This window comes from Gekko japonicus, unplaced genomic scaffold (genome assembly GCF_001447785.1).
Source record: "Gekko japonicus isolate JY-2015 unplaced genomic scaffold, Gekko_japonicus_V1.1 scaffold769, whole genome shotgun sequence".
Classification (NCBI taxonomy): domain Eukaryota; kingdom Metazoa; phylum Chordata; class Lepidosauria; order Squamata; family Gekkonidae; genus Gekko; species Gekko japonicus.
The window spans coordinates 518,681-536,381 of NW_015175993.1; the positions used below are offsets into that span (position 1 = coordinate 518,681).

A 17,701-nucleotide genomic window follows, 5' to 3' on the forward strand; every position below is an offset into this window, starting at 1 on the left:
CAAGCTACTGACCTTCCAGTCTGCAGCTCAGTGTCTTAACCTTTGAGCCACCGCGTCCCCATCTCATCTCATGGTTAACTAGATGTATCTAAAGCTTTGTGTCTATCTAACTCTCATCAGTTTTAATTACCCATTTGGTTCCTAGGAAGAGATCATCAAGTTCAAACAAGATTAAGGCTGCAGCTTTATTTATTTATTTATTATTTATAGAAACCAAAACCAGCAGTCATAACAGATCACTGCTGGCCAACCAAATCCGTCAGAACAAACAAACAAGGTCTTCAGTCCCTTCTCTAAAACAGTCAGGTTCTGTTGATTTCATCATACAGCTGGTTTCAGAGTATGGAGGCCACAATGGAAAAGGCCCTGTCAGGCCACCAGCTTGATGGTCACATGGGACCACTAAAAGACTGCCTCCTGCAGATCTGAGTATGTAGCAGGGAATGTAAAAGAAAGGCATTCTCTTAAACATCTCTGACCAAAGCCATGACAACTTTAAAGGTTGACCTTAGAGCTAAACTGGCTGCTAATGCAACTCATGAAGAACAGGAGTCTTTTGCACCCACCTCCAGAATTAAACCTAGGTACTCCATTCTTGACTAAACTGGAGCCACCAAATTGTCTTCAAGGGCAGCTCCACATAAAGTTCTCTACAGTAATGTATTCAGGAGGTTACTAGGCTACGTACCACAAAAGCCAGATCTTTCTGACCTTGGAGTGATTGTGGCGGTGAGTTGGCTGAAGTGGATAGAACATTAATTTGGTCATAAATTCTACCTAGCTCTCTAAAACCTTACACATTACAGTCACACATACCTGGAGTTTACCAGCTATATGCAGATCCTTCTGATATGCATAGTTGCCATGTTGTTGAAGAAGGGCCATGTGTGTATTTACCATGTGCATAATGCTCCTATGTGTGCATACAGATCATTGGATGTTCCATTGGTCATATTCATGCATACCAAGGGTGTACACGCATAGGAAATGCACATGGCACCACTGTCCACACAACTTGGTGACCACTCATATTGGGAGGATTGCAAGTAGCACACATACCTGGATACACACAGTACCTGCAATTGTAACATTTGGAAAGGGCTCAGGAGCTTTACCAGGCTTTTCTTTGGGAAGAGGGTGTAAGTCCTGTCTGGAACAGGCATTTCTTCCATCTCACTAGCTGTAGCACTGCTCTTGTTGTGAGAAACTGCCATGTTAGTATCAAGTTATTCAGTTTATCTAGACCCTAACAGACCTTATAGAAGAAAGTAGATCGCTTCAACGGGTTCAGATGTAAAGAAGAACACAACTGAACTCCCAGCAAGAGGATGTAGCAGTTCCTCTAGACCATTGTCCTGATCATATCAGTTAGGAGAAAGCAAAAGCTCTACAAGAAGGTGCCCCAGCTCAGGCCGGCAGGATAATTTATATAGCCAGGGAGGGGCCATAGTTCAGTGGTAGAACCTCTGCTTGACTTGTAGAAGATAGGGATGGTTATGAACCTGGAAAATGGAGATTTGTCCCAGTTCATGGTTCATGGGGTCACATGAACCACATACCTTCATGAATCTCCCCATTATGCAGTAGGGGTTTTTCCCCTCCCTTCTTTCTGCTGGGGGAAGCTCCCTGAGGCCAGCAGAATGGAAGGCAGGAAGATATTTTCTGCTGGCAGCAGCTCCCTGACGCCAACAAAATGGAGTGGGTGGGGAGATCTTGCAAAAACCAATTAAAGGGATCTTGCTACTTGGACTTCACCCATGCGCAGTGCTGCTTACAAAAGCCATTTAAAGGGAACATTCCCTTTAAATGGCTTTAGCAAGCAGCACTGCATGGGGGTGAAGTCCAAGCAGCGAGTTCACCACTTCCAGGTGAATTCACTGCTTGGACTTCACTCGCTCATAGCTTGCAAAAGCCATTTAAAGGGAAAGCTTGGAAGTGGGGAGGGAGCTAAAGGGATCGCTGAGATGGATGCAAGCCATTTCAGCTAGCCCTCTCATTCCCGCTTCTCACCATGAACCTCTGAAAACTACATGGAGGGAACCACAAACCAGCTGTGTTTGTCACAAAATTAGGTTTGTGACGAGGTTCATTCCCATCCCTAGTAAAAGGTTCCAGGTTCAATCCCCAGCACATCCAGTTTAAAGGATGCGGTAGTAGGTGATGTGAGAGATCTCTACCGGAGACCGTGTCAGTCTGAGCAGATAATGGGCTGAGTCAGTATAAGGCGGCTCCATGTGTTCATGTGATATCAAAAGCCACTGAGAGATCCAGGACAGTCAACAGGGCCATACTCTCCTTGTCCAAGTGAATGCATTTTCGGAGGCCAAGCTATAAAAAAAAAAACCAAACTGACAACGATATCCAGATATACTTTGATTGGCAGGTTGGCTGTTTGCTCCACAGACTTCCTTCCCCAAGCAAGCAAGGAAGAGCAGTACGCAGCTTTCTCAGAAGCTTCCATCCAGGTGCAGGCTCCCAGCGGCTGAAGATGCAAGGCCATCCTCCAGCTGCCGTACCGTAAGAATAGGAGACTCGTCAAGGAAGCTGGTTCTGAGAAGCTGACCTTAGAAGCTGATAGAGCCCATGCAGTCCTGCTCTTGGCGCCCAGCGTTTGAAGTTGGTGGTCCAGTGATCACAGTCGAGCAATTATGGCCCCAGTATATGGCATGTCTACTCACTGTCAAATACGTATACCTTTAATTAGTTTTCTTAGCTGTTTATTGCCTTTGAAATATGATAGTGTAATTTAAAGGCATTGCAAAAGAGGTGGCCAGAGTGTTTCCTGTATGGATAAAGGGCCCACAGTGCCTCCCGGGGGGGGGGGATTTGTGTATGGGGGGGTGCCTCTTTTTGTTAGTGTTTCAGTAATGGGTTGGAAATTTTTATGTATTTCTTTGTTGCATTCCTGACTCCCTTTTCCACCTGGTTGAATCCCAGTTTTAGTAATACTCCAGATAGTTACAGGAGAATGTGTTGTTATATAGAAACAGTGACTTTTTTCTTTATGTTTTGCATTTCTGACTTTAATAATGCTCAATGTAGCCGATTAATAACTTGCAGATGATGAGTACGATTAATGTATTGAAGTATTTGGATTTATTTTTTTTACTAATAACTAGCTTGGTTATTCCCACTCCCTTGTTAAATCTATGTCGATGGAAAACCAGCACACTAAAAATCAATGAAATAATAGTATTACCAAAATGGAGTTGAGATTAAATACTATAGAGGATAGAGATTCTTCGTAGTTCTTGTTTTGCCAACATCCTTTTTCTGATTTTTTTTAAGTTGGAACCCAAAATGCTAGAGCAAACTTTCAAATATCAAGGTTTTAATGTCATATTTTGAAGACCATTCTGTACCATCAATTGATTACTAAGACAAACCCTCTTTAAAGGTGAAGTTGCATTTAGATTCAGATGCATGGTTGTGCATTTCAGCTCTTCATTTGAAGAAGCTTGCTGCTGAGAAACATACTAAACAACTTGGATTCTATTGGGTGGATCAAAATAATTTCTGTGGTACAGATGTGAAGGCCCAGAAACAAGTGGAAAAACTGGGGAGGGGCTTCCCCCCAGTTTTTCCAGTAGAAAAATTGCAGAGTTCAGGAGAATAATGAAAAGAAACTCCTAGGAAATATTTTATCTTTTAGAAAGTGAAAAAATAAGTTTTTCACACTCTAAACATATAGCATGAATGTATTTGAAGAATGTCAAAATAGGGATCATTTGAGAAGCAATTAAAAAGCCCATGAGATATTTTCTCTTTTCAAGTGAGAAAAACCTTGTCTTACAAAGCATTTTTCTCATTCCAAATGTGCATCGTGATAAGGTCTGAGGGCTTTCTCAGTATTTTCTATGGAGTACTGGTGGGGAAGCCTCTTACACTCTAAACATATACAATATTTTTAAAGAAATTATTCAAGTATTACAGTTTTCACAACAGTTAATATTAATCATTATATAAAGTCCAAACATGCTGACACTTCTGCCTGTTGCGACTCTGGTAAAGTTTCTGTCCAAATAATACACTTCCTTTTGTTTACTGCAGAATTTTCCTACCTCTCAGATGGCAAAGTTAAGATCTATATGCTTTTTCTCAAGGACCGAATATACTTCCAGTGTTTTTAATAGAAAACTAAAGCGTTTGCCATTTTTTAAATTCCATAAATATGCTAAATTTTATATACTCACTAAGTTATAAATGATGCACTTTATGTTGTTCAATCAGTAAAAGAAGTTTAGGCTTCAGAGGAAAGTAGATATTGCATATATTTTAATTTTTCCATTTTTGTTTGTTTGTTTCATAATTTTCTGCGGCTTAAAAATATCTGGAAACTTTACGTCTTTATTCTGAGGCACACATGACTGTTTTGTGCAACCTGGAAAGCTTTTCTGTGTTCCTGGCTTGTGCTTCACTATCTGGTCTATAAAACATACCTGACTTTAGTGTAGTTGCCAGTGCCTAAGGCAACAAGGTATGGCTATGCTTATAACTGGCATTTGTATTTTTGATATGTCATCTTTGTTTTCTCAAACAGCAACTCAGATGGTGTAAGAATGACTTTGAATGCATATTGTATAATTTCCCTTCTACTGTTAAGCAGAAAATGTACATGTTTTGCTCAACAAATCTATGCTAATAAGAGGAACAGAGCAATAGTAGCAAAATTGCCAAGGTAGACAGGAATTACTCTAAAGCAAGAGGACCCAATATTGGCTTAATACCAATGGACCTCATTCTGTCTCTGAGCTGTTCCTATGCCCTTATGCAAGGCTTACATTATACATAGGCGTATACGTTACAAAATAAAATATGCAAGTCTGATATGTACATATTTGGAGAGCCTGGCCTTAGATTTTTCTTAGCACATTGAAATCTTCCAGGAAAGAAAACGGTGTGAATGGAGGAGGCTGTTTGTTTTGTGCTGATATGATAACTAGAGTTGAGTGGCACACGGGTTTGATCACAGCCCCTTTTTCCAATGAAGGTGGAAAGGCCCTATTATGTCTGCTAATTGATGCTGAGGGCTGTGGTGGGCCTCTTTTCATCTGCTCTGTTCAGCACACTCTAGGGACATAATTCATGCACACATTAACATCCAACATGCCTGACAAGGCATAGACACACAACGTAACGGCGACTTCATTTTTTAATCAGCTATCTGAGGACTATTTATCTGATCACCAGAGGATTCCGTCAAATGGGGAGCGGCGCTGAGACTAACAAGTTGCTTTTTTTTTTTTTACAGTGATGAAATACTGTAAAAGCTGTAAATAGTGTATTGTGGTTTTGTTTGAATATGTAATAGTGTATGCACAGGATTTGGGGAAGCAAAATATTTGTATTCCTCAAGAGTACTGCTATAATACAGTTGTTGGTATCCCAGGAAATTCCTGAGTCCTGAGGGGGAAATGTGCAGATCAGACAGGACAATTTTGCAGGGAACTCGCGGAAAAATACTCAGTCTCTTTGCTTTGAACTTGGTTTTTTGTAAATTGGTTTTATATGATTTTGTTCTCCGCTTTTATTTTCTGAAGATAATACTTTATACATAAAAAACATTTCTGTAGGATAGCCACTGATCTGCTGCTTTTCCTTGACCAAATACAAACTAACTGCAAAGTTATCTCTAACTCACATAAGCTTGTCCACGCACTTGTTACCTTTCCCTGTATCTTCTCTCCTTCTGAGCAAGCTGTGTGTGCCTTACATACTAGATTGACTGTATGGTAGGGGTGCCAGGTACACTGTGGCAGGAGACCTCCAGGCAGTCCATCCTGTTGCACCTCAAAGGCCAGCTTGCAGAAGGTCCCAGGTTCCACCACCAGCATCTCCAGACCTCTGCCTGAGACCCCAGAGAGCCACTGCCAGTCTAAGGATACCATACCATACTGACTGTGATGAACCAAGGGTCTGATTCAGTATCAGGCAGCTTCATATATGTGTTCATGTGTGGTGGGGGAAGGTGGAAGACATGCTGGCGTTGTGCCTGTGCACTACATCACTTCCAGCAAAAACCAGAAGTGATGTTATGATATTGGGGCAATGCCAGTTTGGTGTAGTGGTTAGGGGTACGGACTGTAATCTGGGAGAACCAGGTTTGATTCCCCACTCCTCCACATGCAGCGGCTGGTGTGACCTTGGGTCAGTTACAAGTTCTTTCAGAGCTGTTCTCTCACAAACAGTTCGTGTCAGAGCTCTCTTAGCCCCACCTACCTCACAAGGTGTCTGTTGTGGGGAGGGGAAGGGAAACGAGTTTGTAAGCCGCTCTGAGACTCCTTTAGGTAGTGAAGGGCGGGGTATAAATCCAGTCTCTTCTTCTTCTCTAGGATTTACCAAGAAGTCCTTTCCCTGCCCCCTGACATCCTTCCTGTATGGTGACAAGGTTATATATATATATATATCACTGTCCAAACATTCTTCTAAGAATCTAGGTTAAGGCATCATTTTCTCTTTGTGGATTCTTATGCATGCTATTTTTGTGTTGCAGGATTCCCCCCTTTTTGTTTTATGTTTAACTCTGAAATTCCAATTCAACTTTGAAGAATTTGGAGTGTGAGGTAATGGGCACTCCCATTTTAAAATATAGATGCTCTCTTGCAGTTCAGCCGTTATATTCTGTAGGAAGCAAGTTACCCTTGAGAATGAAGTAAAGTGAGCTTGAAACCTGGTCTGGAACTCTCTGCCTGTACCATATCTGTAGCAATTTTTGTCTAAAAGCAACCTGATGGTGGTCGAAGTGCCTTCAAGTTGCAGCTGATGTATAATGACCCCATCATGGGGTTTTTAAGGCAAAAGACAAACGCAAGTGGTTTGCCATGGCCTCCCTCTGCGTAGCAACCCTGGCCTTCCTTGGTGGTGTGTCCCATCCAAGTACTAACCAGGGCCGACCCTGCTTAGCTTCTGAGATCTGACTAGCCTGGGCCATCCAGGTCATCCTGTGATCATACATACATACAGAGTTGCTGTTGTTTAGGACAGATGAACACAAGTGCCTGCCGCAAGCCAGGGATCCTTTTTGTATGAAAACAATGGGGTTCTCTGGATTACAGCCCTTGACACTGCTCTGGAGAGCTGTTCTGTGACAAACTGAGGGGGGGGCTTAGTCTTGTCCTCTCTCCCTCCCCCCAAAAAATAAAATGTGGGCACCCCTGGCACCCCTTGGGTTGTCCCCTCTCTTCATCACACACAGATGGTTGCAGGTTTCTGGTCTCTGCTTTCCTCAAAATATAACAACCCTGAGAAAGCGGTACTGTGTTTTTCCTAGTTCATTGCCTCTGTCTTTATTGTCTGGGTCTCCAGGTTGGTAGTCAGAAGCCACATTCTGTTTTGGAAGACCAGGAATTTGACCTTCGGAACCTACATTTTTATTTGGAAATAATTGAAAGTTGAGCATGCAGTAAGCAGCCTTTTTTGTTGTTGTTGTTCTGTAGAATTTAAGAATTCTCTATAGAAGTCAAGTTAATAATGACCGCAGTGATTCAGTGAGTTCACGGAGGTTCTATTTTGACACATCTGGGCAAAATAAAACCACCTGCTTATTTCTTACAGGGTGCAGACCAGAACCCCCTTTTTTTGTCCTGTCCAACAAACTTGGCTATTGCAGAAGGTTTTGTCATACCCGTACTTCCAGATTTTGGAGGCTTCCTGTGGCATTTTCTGTAGCCTTCTGTTGGGAACACTTTGTGTGAGTCAAGATAGCACTGTGCTGTAAGTCAGCAGCTGGAGTGAAACTGATACGCAGACGCACCAGCACATGTGGGGACCTCGGGACTGGCTACTAAGCATTCATTTGTTTAGAAGGAAAAAAGGGAATTACCCAGCAAGCACCGACATTGATTATTTCATCAATAACCTAAGACGAAATGAGGCGGCAGCATCACTTCTTGGTACTAATATCCACACTTTCCTATGTGATTGAAGCATGGAGAGCGATAAGAACAGGCGGGGCAAAGGGGCTCTTTGTGTTGCAGATTGCCTCCTTTGGCAGAGGGGCGCTTTGCCTATCTATATGTAAATTCTCTGCAGGAAAAGTTTTGCAGCTGGGAAACTTTGGGTCTGTTGTGCTGCTTCATTCCTCCTCAAGAGACATGTGGAATTTGTCCTAAGAGTAACAAGTGTAAAAAACTCCGAACACTTTTGGCTCTCCTCTCCATTTGTTGGCAAGACGTGCCGCCATTCAGCCTACTCAGTAACACTGTGGAGTTTGTTCACTTAGCAGCTTCTAACAACACAAAACAAAGGAAGCAATTACAGCTTTCAGGTGTATGGTTTAATTTTAACTTACAGTCGTTACAGTGATGTTGGGGGGGGGAGCATGGAGCCAACCCTGTGTGTCCTCCCCCCAAGTTCCCAAAAAGAAAAAAACCCAGCAACTTATGGTTAGAACTGAGATGTGCTCCTCCATAATATTGATTGTAGATTTCATGCCTACATGCATTTATTCTGTATTCTTCTAGAGCTAATTACCTTTTTCTCTAAGCCCGGGGGGGGGGGGTCTTCAGCCTTTGCAGCCCCAAGGCCCCCTTTAACCACCAGGCGGCAGCAGGGGCCCACTGAGCCAAAACATGTGACATCAGAGTCATGTGACAGGAAGAAGAGAGGCCGGAATTTCTGAATGTGCCCACTGCAGAAGAACCTTGTCCTGCTGCCTTGCACATTTCCCCCAGTGTGCGTGCAAAAAAAGGAAGGGGGCGTGCCACCATGGACACCATGCCATTGCACTCCAGGCATGTGCCTCAGGTACACATCCTTCCCAAAAGCAGCAGAAAAAATGGAAGCTGTATAGGCACTTGTGACATGGGAGGGGAGGCGCCATGACCTACCTGAGGGTCCCAATCATTGTTCTGAGCCAGTCCGACAGACGATCTGTTTTATAGCACTCAAAGTTTGCATGGGGATTCCCAGAAACAGTTCTCTCTCACACACACAAACTCTTTTTTTAAAAAGATACCACACTTTCCTGGGTCTTATCCCATAATATATTGAAATCTCCCATCAGCTAGACAGGCCATTTCATTGTAAAGCGCAACCTCCGATATGGAATCATTTCATTGGCACTTGTTTGATAGCACCCAGGGCTGTGTTATTACCCACAGTGAGCTTGTAACAAAGCAACTTGAAACTCGTGTTTGGACTACTGTAATGTATTCTGGGTTGGGCTGCCCTTGAAGACAACCCAGAAACTTCAGCTGGTTCAGAGCGCGGCAGGCAACAAGAACATCTTACCTGTCCTAAAACAGCTGCATTGGCTGCTGGTTTGTTTCCAAGTCCAGTTCAAGATTCTGGTTATGACCAGTGTTCCCTCTAAGCTGAGTTAGTGTGAGCTAGCTCACAGTTTTTTAGCCTCCGGCTCACACATTTTTCTCTTAGCTCAGGAAGGATGGCTCCAGAGCAAACTAATTTATGCAGTAGCCAAATCGCTCACTCACAACTTTAATGCCAGTAGCTCACAAAGTAGAATTTTTGCTCACAGGACTCCACAGCTTAGAGGGAGCATTGGTTATGCCTTTTAAGCCCTCTAAGTAGCTGTTCCTGCACTTAAGGTTGGGCATTTGGCATCAGCCAGAGTCAGTGTCCTCTTCCTTGTCACTCCCGCTTTGTGGAAAGTGCTTCCGGGGCAGGGTGTCTTTAGAAATTTCTGGGAGGTGCTGCAAGGCCATTTCATTTGCAAAGGCTTTTAATGGGGTGTAGATTGTATGTATCTTTGGGGGGGCATAACAGTTATTTGGGGTTTTAGTTCATTCTGTATGCTTTGAATTGTGCTTTGTAAGGTGCCTTGAGCCACAAGGAAAAGCAGGATATAAAATAAAGGGGAAGCATAAAAGAAGCCCTTTAGTGGCAAATCTTCGGTTTTGGTTGTGAGATTTTGGCAGGACTGGCTTTTCTGAAATTAGAATTTTCCCATATTTTCTCCTGCGGACAAATCAGTTTCAGCATAGACCCAAACCGAAGCGGGGAACTAGAGAGAACAGTAACACTGTAATTAAGAAATGTTGCATTTACAAACAAGAATTTATACTCCGTGTGTCTGGGGAAGCACAGAATTTGCATACAGACACTGTTTACTTAAGTTAAAACCGTCATTAAGCAAATAACATTTAGACAAACAAAATGTGCCTGAGGCTCTTTGTGCATTATCTGAATGTATTGCTCTGTCACCTGCTATTAAAGCTTTTATAGTTCCAAATATCTTCTTATTTATGCAGCCCAATTAATTATTTTTGGGGAAGGGGGGGGGTTCTAGCATGGCGCCGAATGCCGAGAATTAATCGGAGTTGCAGTCTGCTGACCCTCATTAGTGTATGGTGGGTTCAGAAAGCGATGGAACACCTTCTCTGCCATTGTCTTGCACATCATCTGGCAGTCCAGGTACAGTCCGAGACTGCTTTGACGTTCTTAAGAAGCGGGGAGTGTCTGAATAAAAATATTCCTCCAGTTTGAAAAAAGCTTGGCGTTTTTGAGCTTTAAACGTCGTGCAATGCTTAGCCTCTTCGTTGAACAAAAAAGGCCTTTTTTTGCTCGTAATTTTACTTCACATGCTACTTCAACCTTTTTTTCTCCCATTTTTTTTCATTCTTTTCTTTTCTTTCCTTTTCTTTTACTCTTCTCTTTTTTTCTCTCTCTCTCCCCCTTCTGCTCTCTGGATGCAGCCAAACGCAAAGCATGGAAACTAAACCGTGTTGGTAGCCTGCGAAATATATACAGCAGCAGCAGCACCAACACCGAAGGTAACAAACTTCCAAGTCCCCCCCCCCTTCAAGTATCCACTGGCTTTCTAATCTGTGCCTTCATTGTTTCACCTTCCCCCTAAATCTAGGATTAGAAAGAAAATTTGCCCAAAGCATGTGTGTTTTCATGTGGTGTTTGCAGACCTTTTTCCTTTCTTTCTTTTTTTGTCTTTTTGCCTTTCTGTTTGTGTGTTTTATTTTGCCATTCATGTTCCTTTCAGTTTACTTAAATTTTGACCTTTCCCTCCAGTCGTGGAGTAGTGATGTTTAAATTACTTCGAGAACCCATTTTCTTCATTCTTTTTTTTATATTTTTGCTTTATACATGTGGGCATTCAGTGTAATATTTCCCAAGTTATTACAGTTTTTTAAAGTGTTGGTATCAGGTGTAATGATCTGTAGCCAAATACAATAGTGTGCCTTGACATTTAAGTAACAGTCTTAATTTGTTTTGTGAAAGCATTCTCCATAATGCTTTCTGTGGCTCTAATCCAAAAAAGCGAGGCAGAGTCAGAGCCATTATTTGCATGTGCTACTCTTGCTTGTAAATTCTGTATATTGTTGTATTTTCTAAAGGTCACCCGGTGCCAAAGTTCACAAATTGACTTCCATCGCTGTTTGCCGTGAAGACAGCCATCATGGCGTTTGTATAATAGCAGATTGGATTTCTTTTCCTTCACCTTCATTTGAACAATGCAATTATAAACTGCCCCCCTTTTTATTTTTTTATTTTTTTTACAAATGTGAAAGGTCGCTATTACTTGGAAACCAAGGAAAAGAGAGGGAAACCTTCCTCCACCTTTGGAGGGGGGAGGGGGGACGGCATAGGAGATGCAAAAGAGATCTGGCCGTAATGGGGAAGGAAGGGGGGGGCTATCACTTAAGTGCAAAACAAAATGGGTCAAGTAATCACAATCACGTTCCCTTCCACTAATTAACTTATTTTGGGATGATTATGGCTATAATATTTCCCATAATGTCACCGTTTTCTGGGCTGTTGATTTTAGTGATTGAGAAGCGACAGCGTTAAATCTCTTGTAAATTTTAAATTGCACGCTATTTCTGTAAACAAGTCCCTCTGTTCACATCCCGATCATTAACCTTCACTGATTTATACCTCAGCCTTTTTTTTTTCTTTTTCTTTTTTTGCACAATTGCTGTTGTAGCCCCAGCAAGTCGCTTTGCTCACACCAGCAGATGAAATGTATCTGGGACATGGAAGTGCTTTTTTTACAGCCACTTGTTAAGGTGCCTTTTTTTTCCCCCATAGCTTTGGTTTATTTCCCATTGTAAAAGTTTAAATCGTCACCTTTTACAATAACAAAAGCTACAACCTCTGTGACTTTTTTTTAATCTTTCAGAGGGCTTTTAAGAGGAGGAAAGTGGGAATGGATTAGGCACAAATTGTTTAGTTGCCGAAGATAAATAAATAAGGAAGATTGGGGGCAAATCCCCCCCCCCAAAAAAAATGATTCTGGTGCCATCTCAAAGGCTAACATGTTTTGCTACGAGACACTGGCATTTATGCAATCAGAGAGGAAGCCATTTGTGTTCTTTTTCTTTGCATAAAATTCTTCCCTGAAGAGTTCCCTTTCAAGCTCTCTCTGGTTTGTTGGGGGCGGAGGGTTTTTTTTGACAGTTTTCATTTGTGAGGTTTTTTCTAATTATAGGTCTGATTCATTCCCAGTTAGTGACATTGGTGGTGGGGGGGGATTTTTTAAAGACTTGTTTTCTCTGCCACCACGAGACTAATGAATTCCTAGCAACATATACGCCGCACTTGAAATGACACCTGCTGGATTCTGCATACAAGACGAGAAAGGGTCATGCAGATCCCACTGTGTACAAAATGTGTATTGAGCTGGAGCTCAGACGCCTTCAGACGAAGAGGCCAGATCTCTGTAAAAAACATTGGTGATCCTGCCTTGAACATCACTGAAGAGCCGTCATGAGGGCGGACCTGTTCAAAGGCCGTTTGGTCTCTTATGCATCCTGGACAGCCTTTAGCTGTTCTTCTCTCCCCTATTGGAATGGAGGTGATGGAAAGAGAGAGCAATTTAGGGAGGTGACCAGAGAGAGGGAGCTGCACCCAGAATGCAGTTTGCCCATGGCTGAAAGGTAGGGTTGCCAGCTCTGGATTCGGAAATGCCTGGAGATTGGGGGGTGGAGCCTGGAGAAGGGGCGGGGTTTGGGAAGGGGAGGGGCCTCAGTGTGGTGCAGTGCCAGAGAGTCCACCCTGCAAAGCAGCCATTTTCTCCAGGGGATCCCAGGTGAACTGATCTCTGTAGCCTGGAGGTTGGTTGTAAAAGTGGGAGATCTCCAGAGCAGTGTTCCCTCTAAGCTGAGTTAGTATGAGCTAGCTCACAGTTTTTTAGCCTCCAGCTCACATATTTTTGTCTTAGCTCAGGAAGGATGGCTCCAGAACAAACTAATTCATGCAGCAGCCAAATCACTTGCTCACAACTTTAATGCCAGTAGTTCACAAAGTAGAATTTTTGCTCACAAGACTCCACAGCTTAGAGGGAACATTGCTCCAGACCCCATCTGGAGGTTGGCAACCCTACGAGAGGCTGGTTTTCAGCAGTCAGCGTGGCTGGGCACCTGCCAAGACCTTGGAGACGGCCGAGGGCACTGCTGGTGGGCAGACCACCCACGTCCCGATGATAGGGATCCCATCCCTAGTAGCACAAAAGAACTGTGTCCCCCCCCCCCCCCCGCTGCCACCCAAAGGCCCATAATCAGAAATTTTATTTTTTTGGGGGGAGGGGAGAGACATGAAACAGCCGAAACCTAAATCTAAGTCCTGTGTTCGATACAACTTGAATTTATCGACTGACGCATAATGGAATTTTCGGTGCTGGATTCCTGTGTGGTCTCCTGGCCCCAGACTGGCAGTCCATTCAAAAGAAGAGAGGTTCCAGCAGTCCATTGTAGCATCATCTGACCCTCAATACTTCATATATGAAACTTCAGTCACTTTAGAGGCAGTAATAATCTTTAGTAACAGGACAGCTAAAACTGGGGTCGCCAACTCTGGGCTAGGAAATTCCTGGAGATTTGAGGGGTAGTATCTGAGGGGGGGGTGGGTAGGGGAGGGACCACGGCAGGGTATAATGCCCTAGGTGCATCCTACAAAAGAGCCTTTTTCTCCAGGGGAACGGATCTCTGTCGTCTGGAGATCAGTTTAATTTTGGGAGCTCTCCAGTTCCCACCAGGAAGCTGGCAACTGTACGGCTAGCAGAAAGGCTTCCAGCAGTGATGTCAGGGTGTGGTGTAGGGGTTAGAGTGTTTGAATGGGCTGGGGGAAACCTGGCTTCAGATCCCCGTCCACCACAGAAGGCTCACTGGGTGACCATGAGCCAGTCATTCTCTCTCTTAGCCTGCCTCGTAGGATTGTTGTGAGGATAACACAGAGGAGGAGAGAACCCTGAGTTCACAGCTGTTGGGATGTTGTACGGTGGGAGGGAAAATGGCTCTCCAGTGTTGCTGCTTGGACCACTTACTGAGACTGTACTTAATTCCAAGAATGAGTGAAGCAGAGTCACGGCTGCCTGTCAATTGCTCCTCTGGCCTTGGAGCTCATTGCCTAATACCCAGGGGCGTATCTACAGTGGGGCATTTGGGGCCACGCCCCCTCAGTTGTGAGCCCCGCCCCCTCAGTTGTGAGCCCCGCCCCACCACCTTGTCCCCAAAGATGGGAGTGCCAGCCGCGCTCATTTGCCTCGCTACAGGAGAAGGAGAGCCGGATGGTACGCTCTCCGCAGAGAGCTCATTCCAGCCGGCTCTCCTTTTCCCTGGTGAGGCGCCTGCCAGGGCAGCGGGCAAGCGAGCTGACTGTTTTCCCAGTCTGGCTTCTGATGCTACCCCACCGAAACCCAATCCCCCGGGGCAACTTCACCTGGCCAGTATTTTCTGCTGCAGTGAAGACTGTAGCTCTGTGTGAGCTTCCAAGCCCGGGTTGTGTCCAGTTGCCTAGAAATGCGCTTGGGGAGGCTTCTCAGGGAAAGCACTCCAGGCTTGCTGGTAGGCTTGAGAATACTGAGTGGATTGCAGCCGCCAGGTTGGGCCATGGAAGTGCCACAGACACACACACCCTCCAGGGCAGCTTTGCATAGTACCGGGGGGGCTGTGGAGCAAGGGGAGCTACTTTGCACCATGGCAAGATCGGGGAAAGCTGCATTGCTGAAAAAGAACAGGTTTGCACCGTGGGCCATAAGAAGCCGTGGTGCTTTCTGCAGCCAGCCTGATTCAGCGTCGTGCAGGACCGCGAAGCTTGCACATTGTGATGGAACTTGGGCTGGTCTGAATAAAAGGCACTGGTTTACGTGTCTTTGGTGGCAAGCGAGCCCCAGGGGGTGAATGGCTGAGCATGAGGACCTGCCAGTGCTTGGAGGACACAGAGCCTCTTCTTGCACCAGGGCTGCGCCAAATGACCCCGCACCACACAGGCAGAGCCGCACAGATGGGTTAGATCATCCCAAATGTCTTATTCTTCTGTTGTGAGAGGTGGTTGGGTTTAAAACTTCTTGGATCTTATTCCCTCCCTTCCCCAGCCCTTGATTTCTATAGTTAAGTATTTCTGTAGTGAGGGGTTCTGGGGTTTAAGCCTGCCTGGGCACCATGCCTCATATCCTGGGACATGTGAGGACAGTAGTAGTTCATTTGAGGGAAATGCATTTTGCACATGCTCAGAGGCACAGATACCAGGCTGAGTCCAATGGAGGACTCACTCTTCTCCTCCTGCCCCCCTGAACTGTGGCCCTGCCTGCTCCTGAAGCAAACAAATCTATCCTGTTTTGTTTTGTTTTGTTTGCCCGCTGCAGTCACTTGTCACTGCTGCCATTACAGAGGAGAGGAAGAAAAGGGGTGAGAGAAAGCAGGTGATGGACCTCGGCAGCTGCAAAATGGATAAGAGCCCCAGAGCTCCATTTCAGCTTCCTCTTCTCCACCCTTGGGGAGGCAATCACATTTCCCCTTATATCTCCACAAGGAAAAGGCTAGAGTGTGTGTGATTTTTGGTTTCTAAACAGAAAGATTGAAATTTTAAACAGAAAGATTGAAATTCAGAGAGGGGGCATGGAATATTTCCAGTGCCCCCTGTAGCTAAGCACTGTGCTAGAGCTATCTGGGCAAAGTGTGAGCCTGTAATGCTCTCTTTGGCTCTGCTGTTACCAGCCTCCTTATTAGTGCTTGGGGGCGGGGGGAGGTAAAAGGGACAAGGAGGATGAGGAGTGGACAGAGTTGCAGAAGAAAAGTGGGAGGACAGTCATGAATGATGGATGTCTCTCGGGTGCTTGAGGAACCCCCCCCCCCCAAAAAAAAAACTGGTTACAAGATTTTTACTTTGCTTCCTGGCCAAGCTTCCTGCCCCCAAGGCAGCTTGGGGAGGAGGGAGCTTTGCTTAGAATCAAGTACAGTCTCAGTAAGTGGTCCAAGCAGCAACTCCTCCACATCTGCAGGGGCTGTGGTTCCAGCTGTGCCTGGTCAGTGTTTTGGACCTAGCTAATCTGGCCTCACTGACAGTGGCGTCAAGGCTGGTTTATTGCCACATGCTCCTAATGGGGCTGCTCTTGAAAACAACTTGGGAAACTGCAATTAGATCCAATTGTCAGGAGCACCCCTTAGGGCTCACGTTGCCTCGGTTCTGTAAGCTTTGTGTTGGCTGATGATGACCCTTCATGGGACTGCCTCTCACTCCATCTGGCATGGACTACTTCTCGGTCTGAACCTCTCCTCTTGCTCTGGGGTGTAGGGTGCTGTGGACGACCCCCCCTGGATGTTTCAGAAAGGCCTCTTTGGTGATGACTTTCAAGAGGAGGACCGTGACTCAAGGGTAGAGCATCTGCTTGGCATACAGAAGACCCCAGATTCAATCACCGGCATCTCCAAAGGATCCAGTCATCAAGGATGGGAAAGACCCTGGAGAGCTGCTGGCAGTCTGAGTTCTGACCTTGCTGGACCAGTGGTCTGGTTCAGTAGAAGGCAGCTTCATGCGTTCAGAGGCTGTAGAACAGAATTGTTAGGAGGCCCTTTGGAGAGCTATAGATGGGTAGCAATGTGATCATTTTAACAGCAAATGGGGTTTGGTAGTTGTTTTGCTGGCTCGGTTTTTTGTGTTTAATTGTTTTAAATGTGTACGTTGGGCTTCCAGATTGCTGGGAGAAAGTCACATTTATGAATATTTAAAATAAATACATGATTCGGTTTAGAATAACTTGTCTGATGGAAAAGCTTGTGTAAGCTGGTGCTCTTTGCTCTTTCTCAGAGAGTTCTAAGTGACTCCCCGTGGCAGCCCTCATAAGCAAGCTAACATTATCAGTGACTTCTTCCTGGGGGAGAAATTAACACCTTTTGGCTTCAGCTGGTTCTTTGGCAATGTCCTTTGTTATTCTTCCAGGGAAATTCCAATGATTTGTTAGTGGGATGAACACACAGCAGACCATTTCTGGCTGACTACACTGGTCATGAGAGTAGCTGATGTCTCTAGGATGCATTTTTTTCTTAGCCTTAGTGGCCTTGGATTATTTTGCACAGCAGACATAAACCAAAAATGCATTTTGTTAGAAATCAGGGGGTCCTTTGTTCAGTCAGTTCCTCAGCCCCCTATTTTGTATTTGTATCGAATTAGGAACCTGCTCTTCCTCGAAGATGCTCAGAGCATTACATACAGAGTGTGCCTTAGGGATGGGCACAAACCTTGTCATGAACCTAATTTCATGATGAACATAGCTGGTTCGTGATTCATGCCCATCCCTATCCACGACCATCCACATGGTTTTCATAGGTTTGTGGGGTTTATGGTAGGAAGCAGGGGGAGCGAGAGGAAGTGAGATGCAAGCCAATTCAGTGATCCCTTTAGATCCCTCCCCGCTTTGGAGTGTTCCCTTTAAATGGCTTTGGCAATCTCCCCCCCCCTTCCATTCTGCTGGCCTCAGGGAGCTAGTGCCAGCAGAAAGGAGGGAAAGAAG

At 44.8% G+C, this 17,701-nt stretch overlaps 1 protein-coding gene across 2 annotated transcripts in view; it reads left to right on the plus strand.

The window, feature by feature from the left end:
- The window catches only part of LOC107123193 (arf-GAP with GTPase, ANK repeat and PH domain-containing protein 1-like), a 440,455-nt gene that overhangs the window by 333,410 nt on the left and 89,344 nt on the right, over positions 1 to 17,701 (plus strand). Inside the window, exon 14 of one of the 2 annotated variants that reach the window (XM_015426385.1) lies at positions 10,656 to 10,712. The exons of the other annotated variant lie outside the window; for it this stretch is intronic. Coding sequence (XP_015281871.1) covers positions 10,656 to 10,712 — 57 coding nt within the window. The remainder of the gene's footprint in view (positions 1 to 10,655; positions 10,713 to 17,701) is intronic. 2 annotated transcript variants of the gene reach the window in all.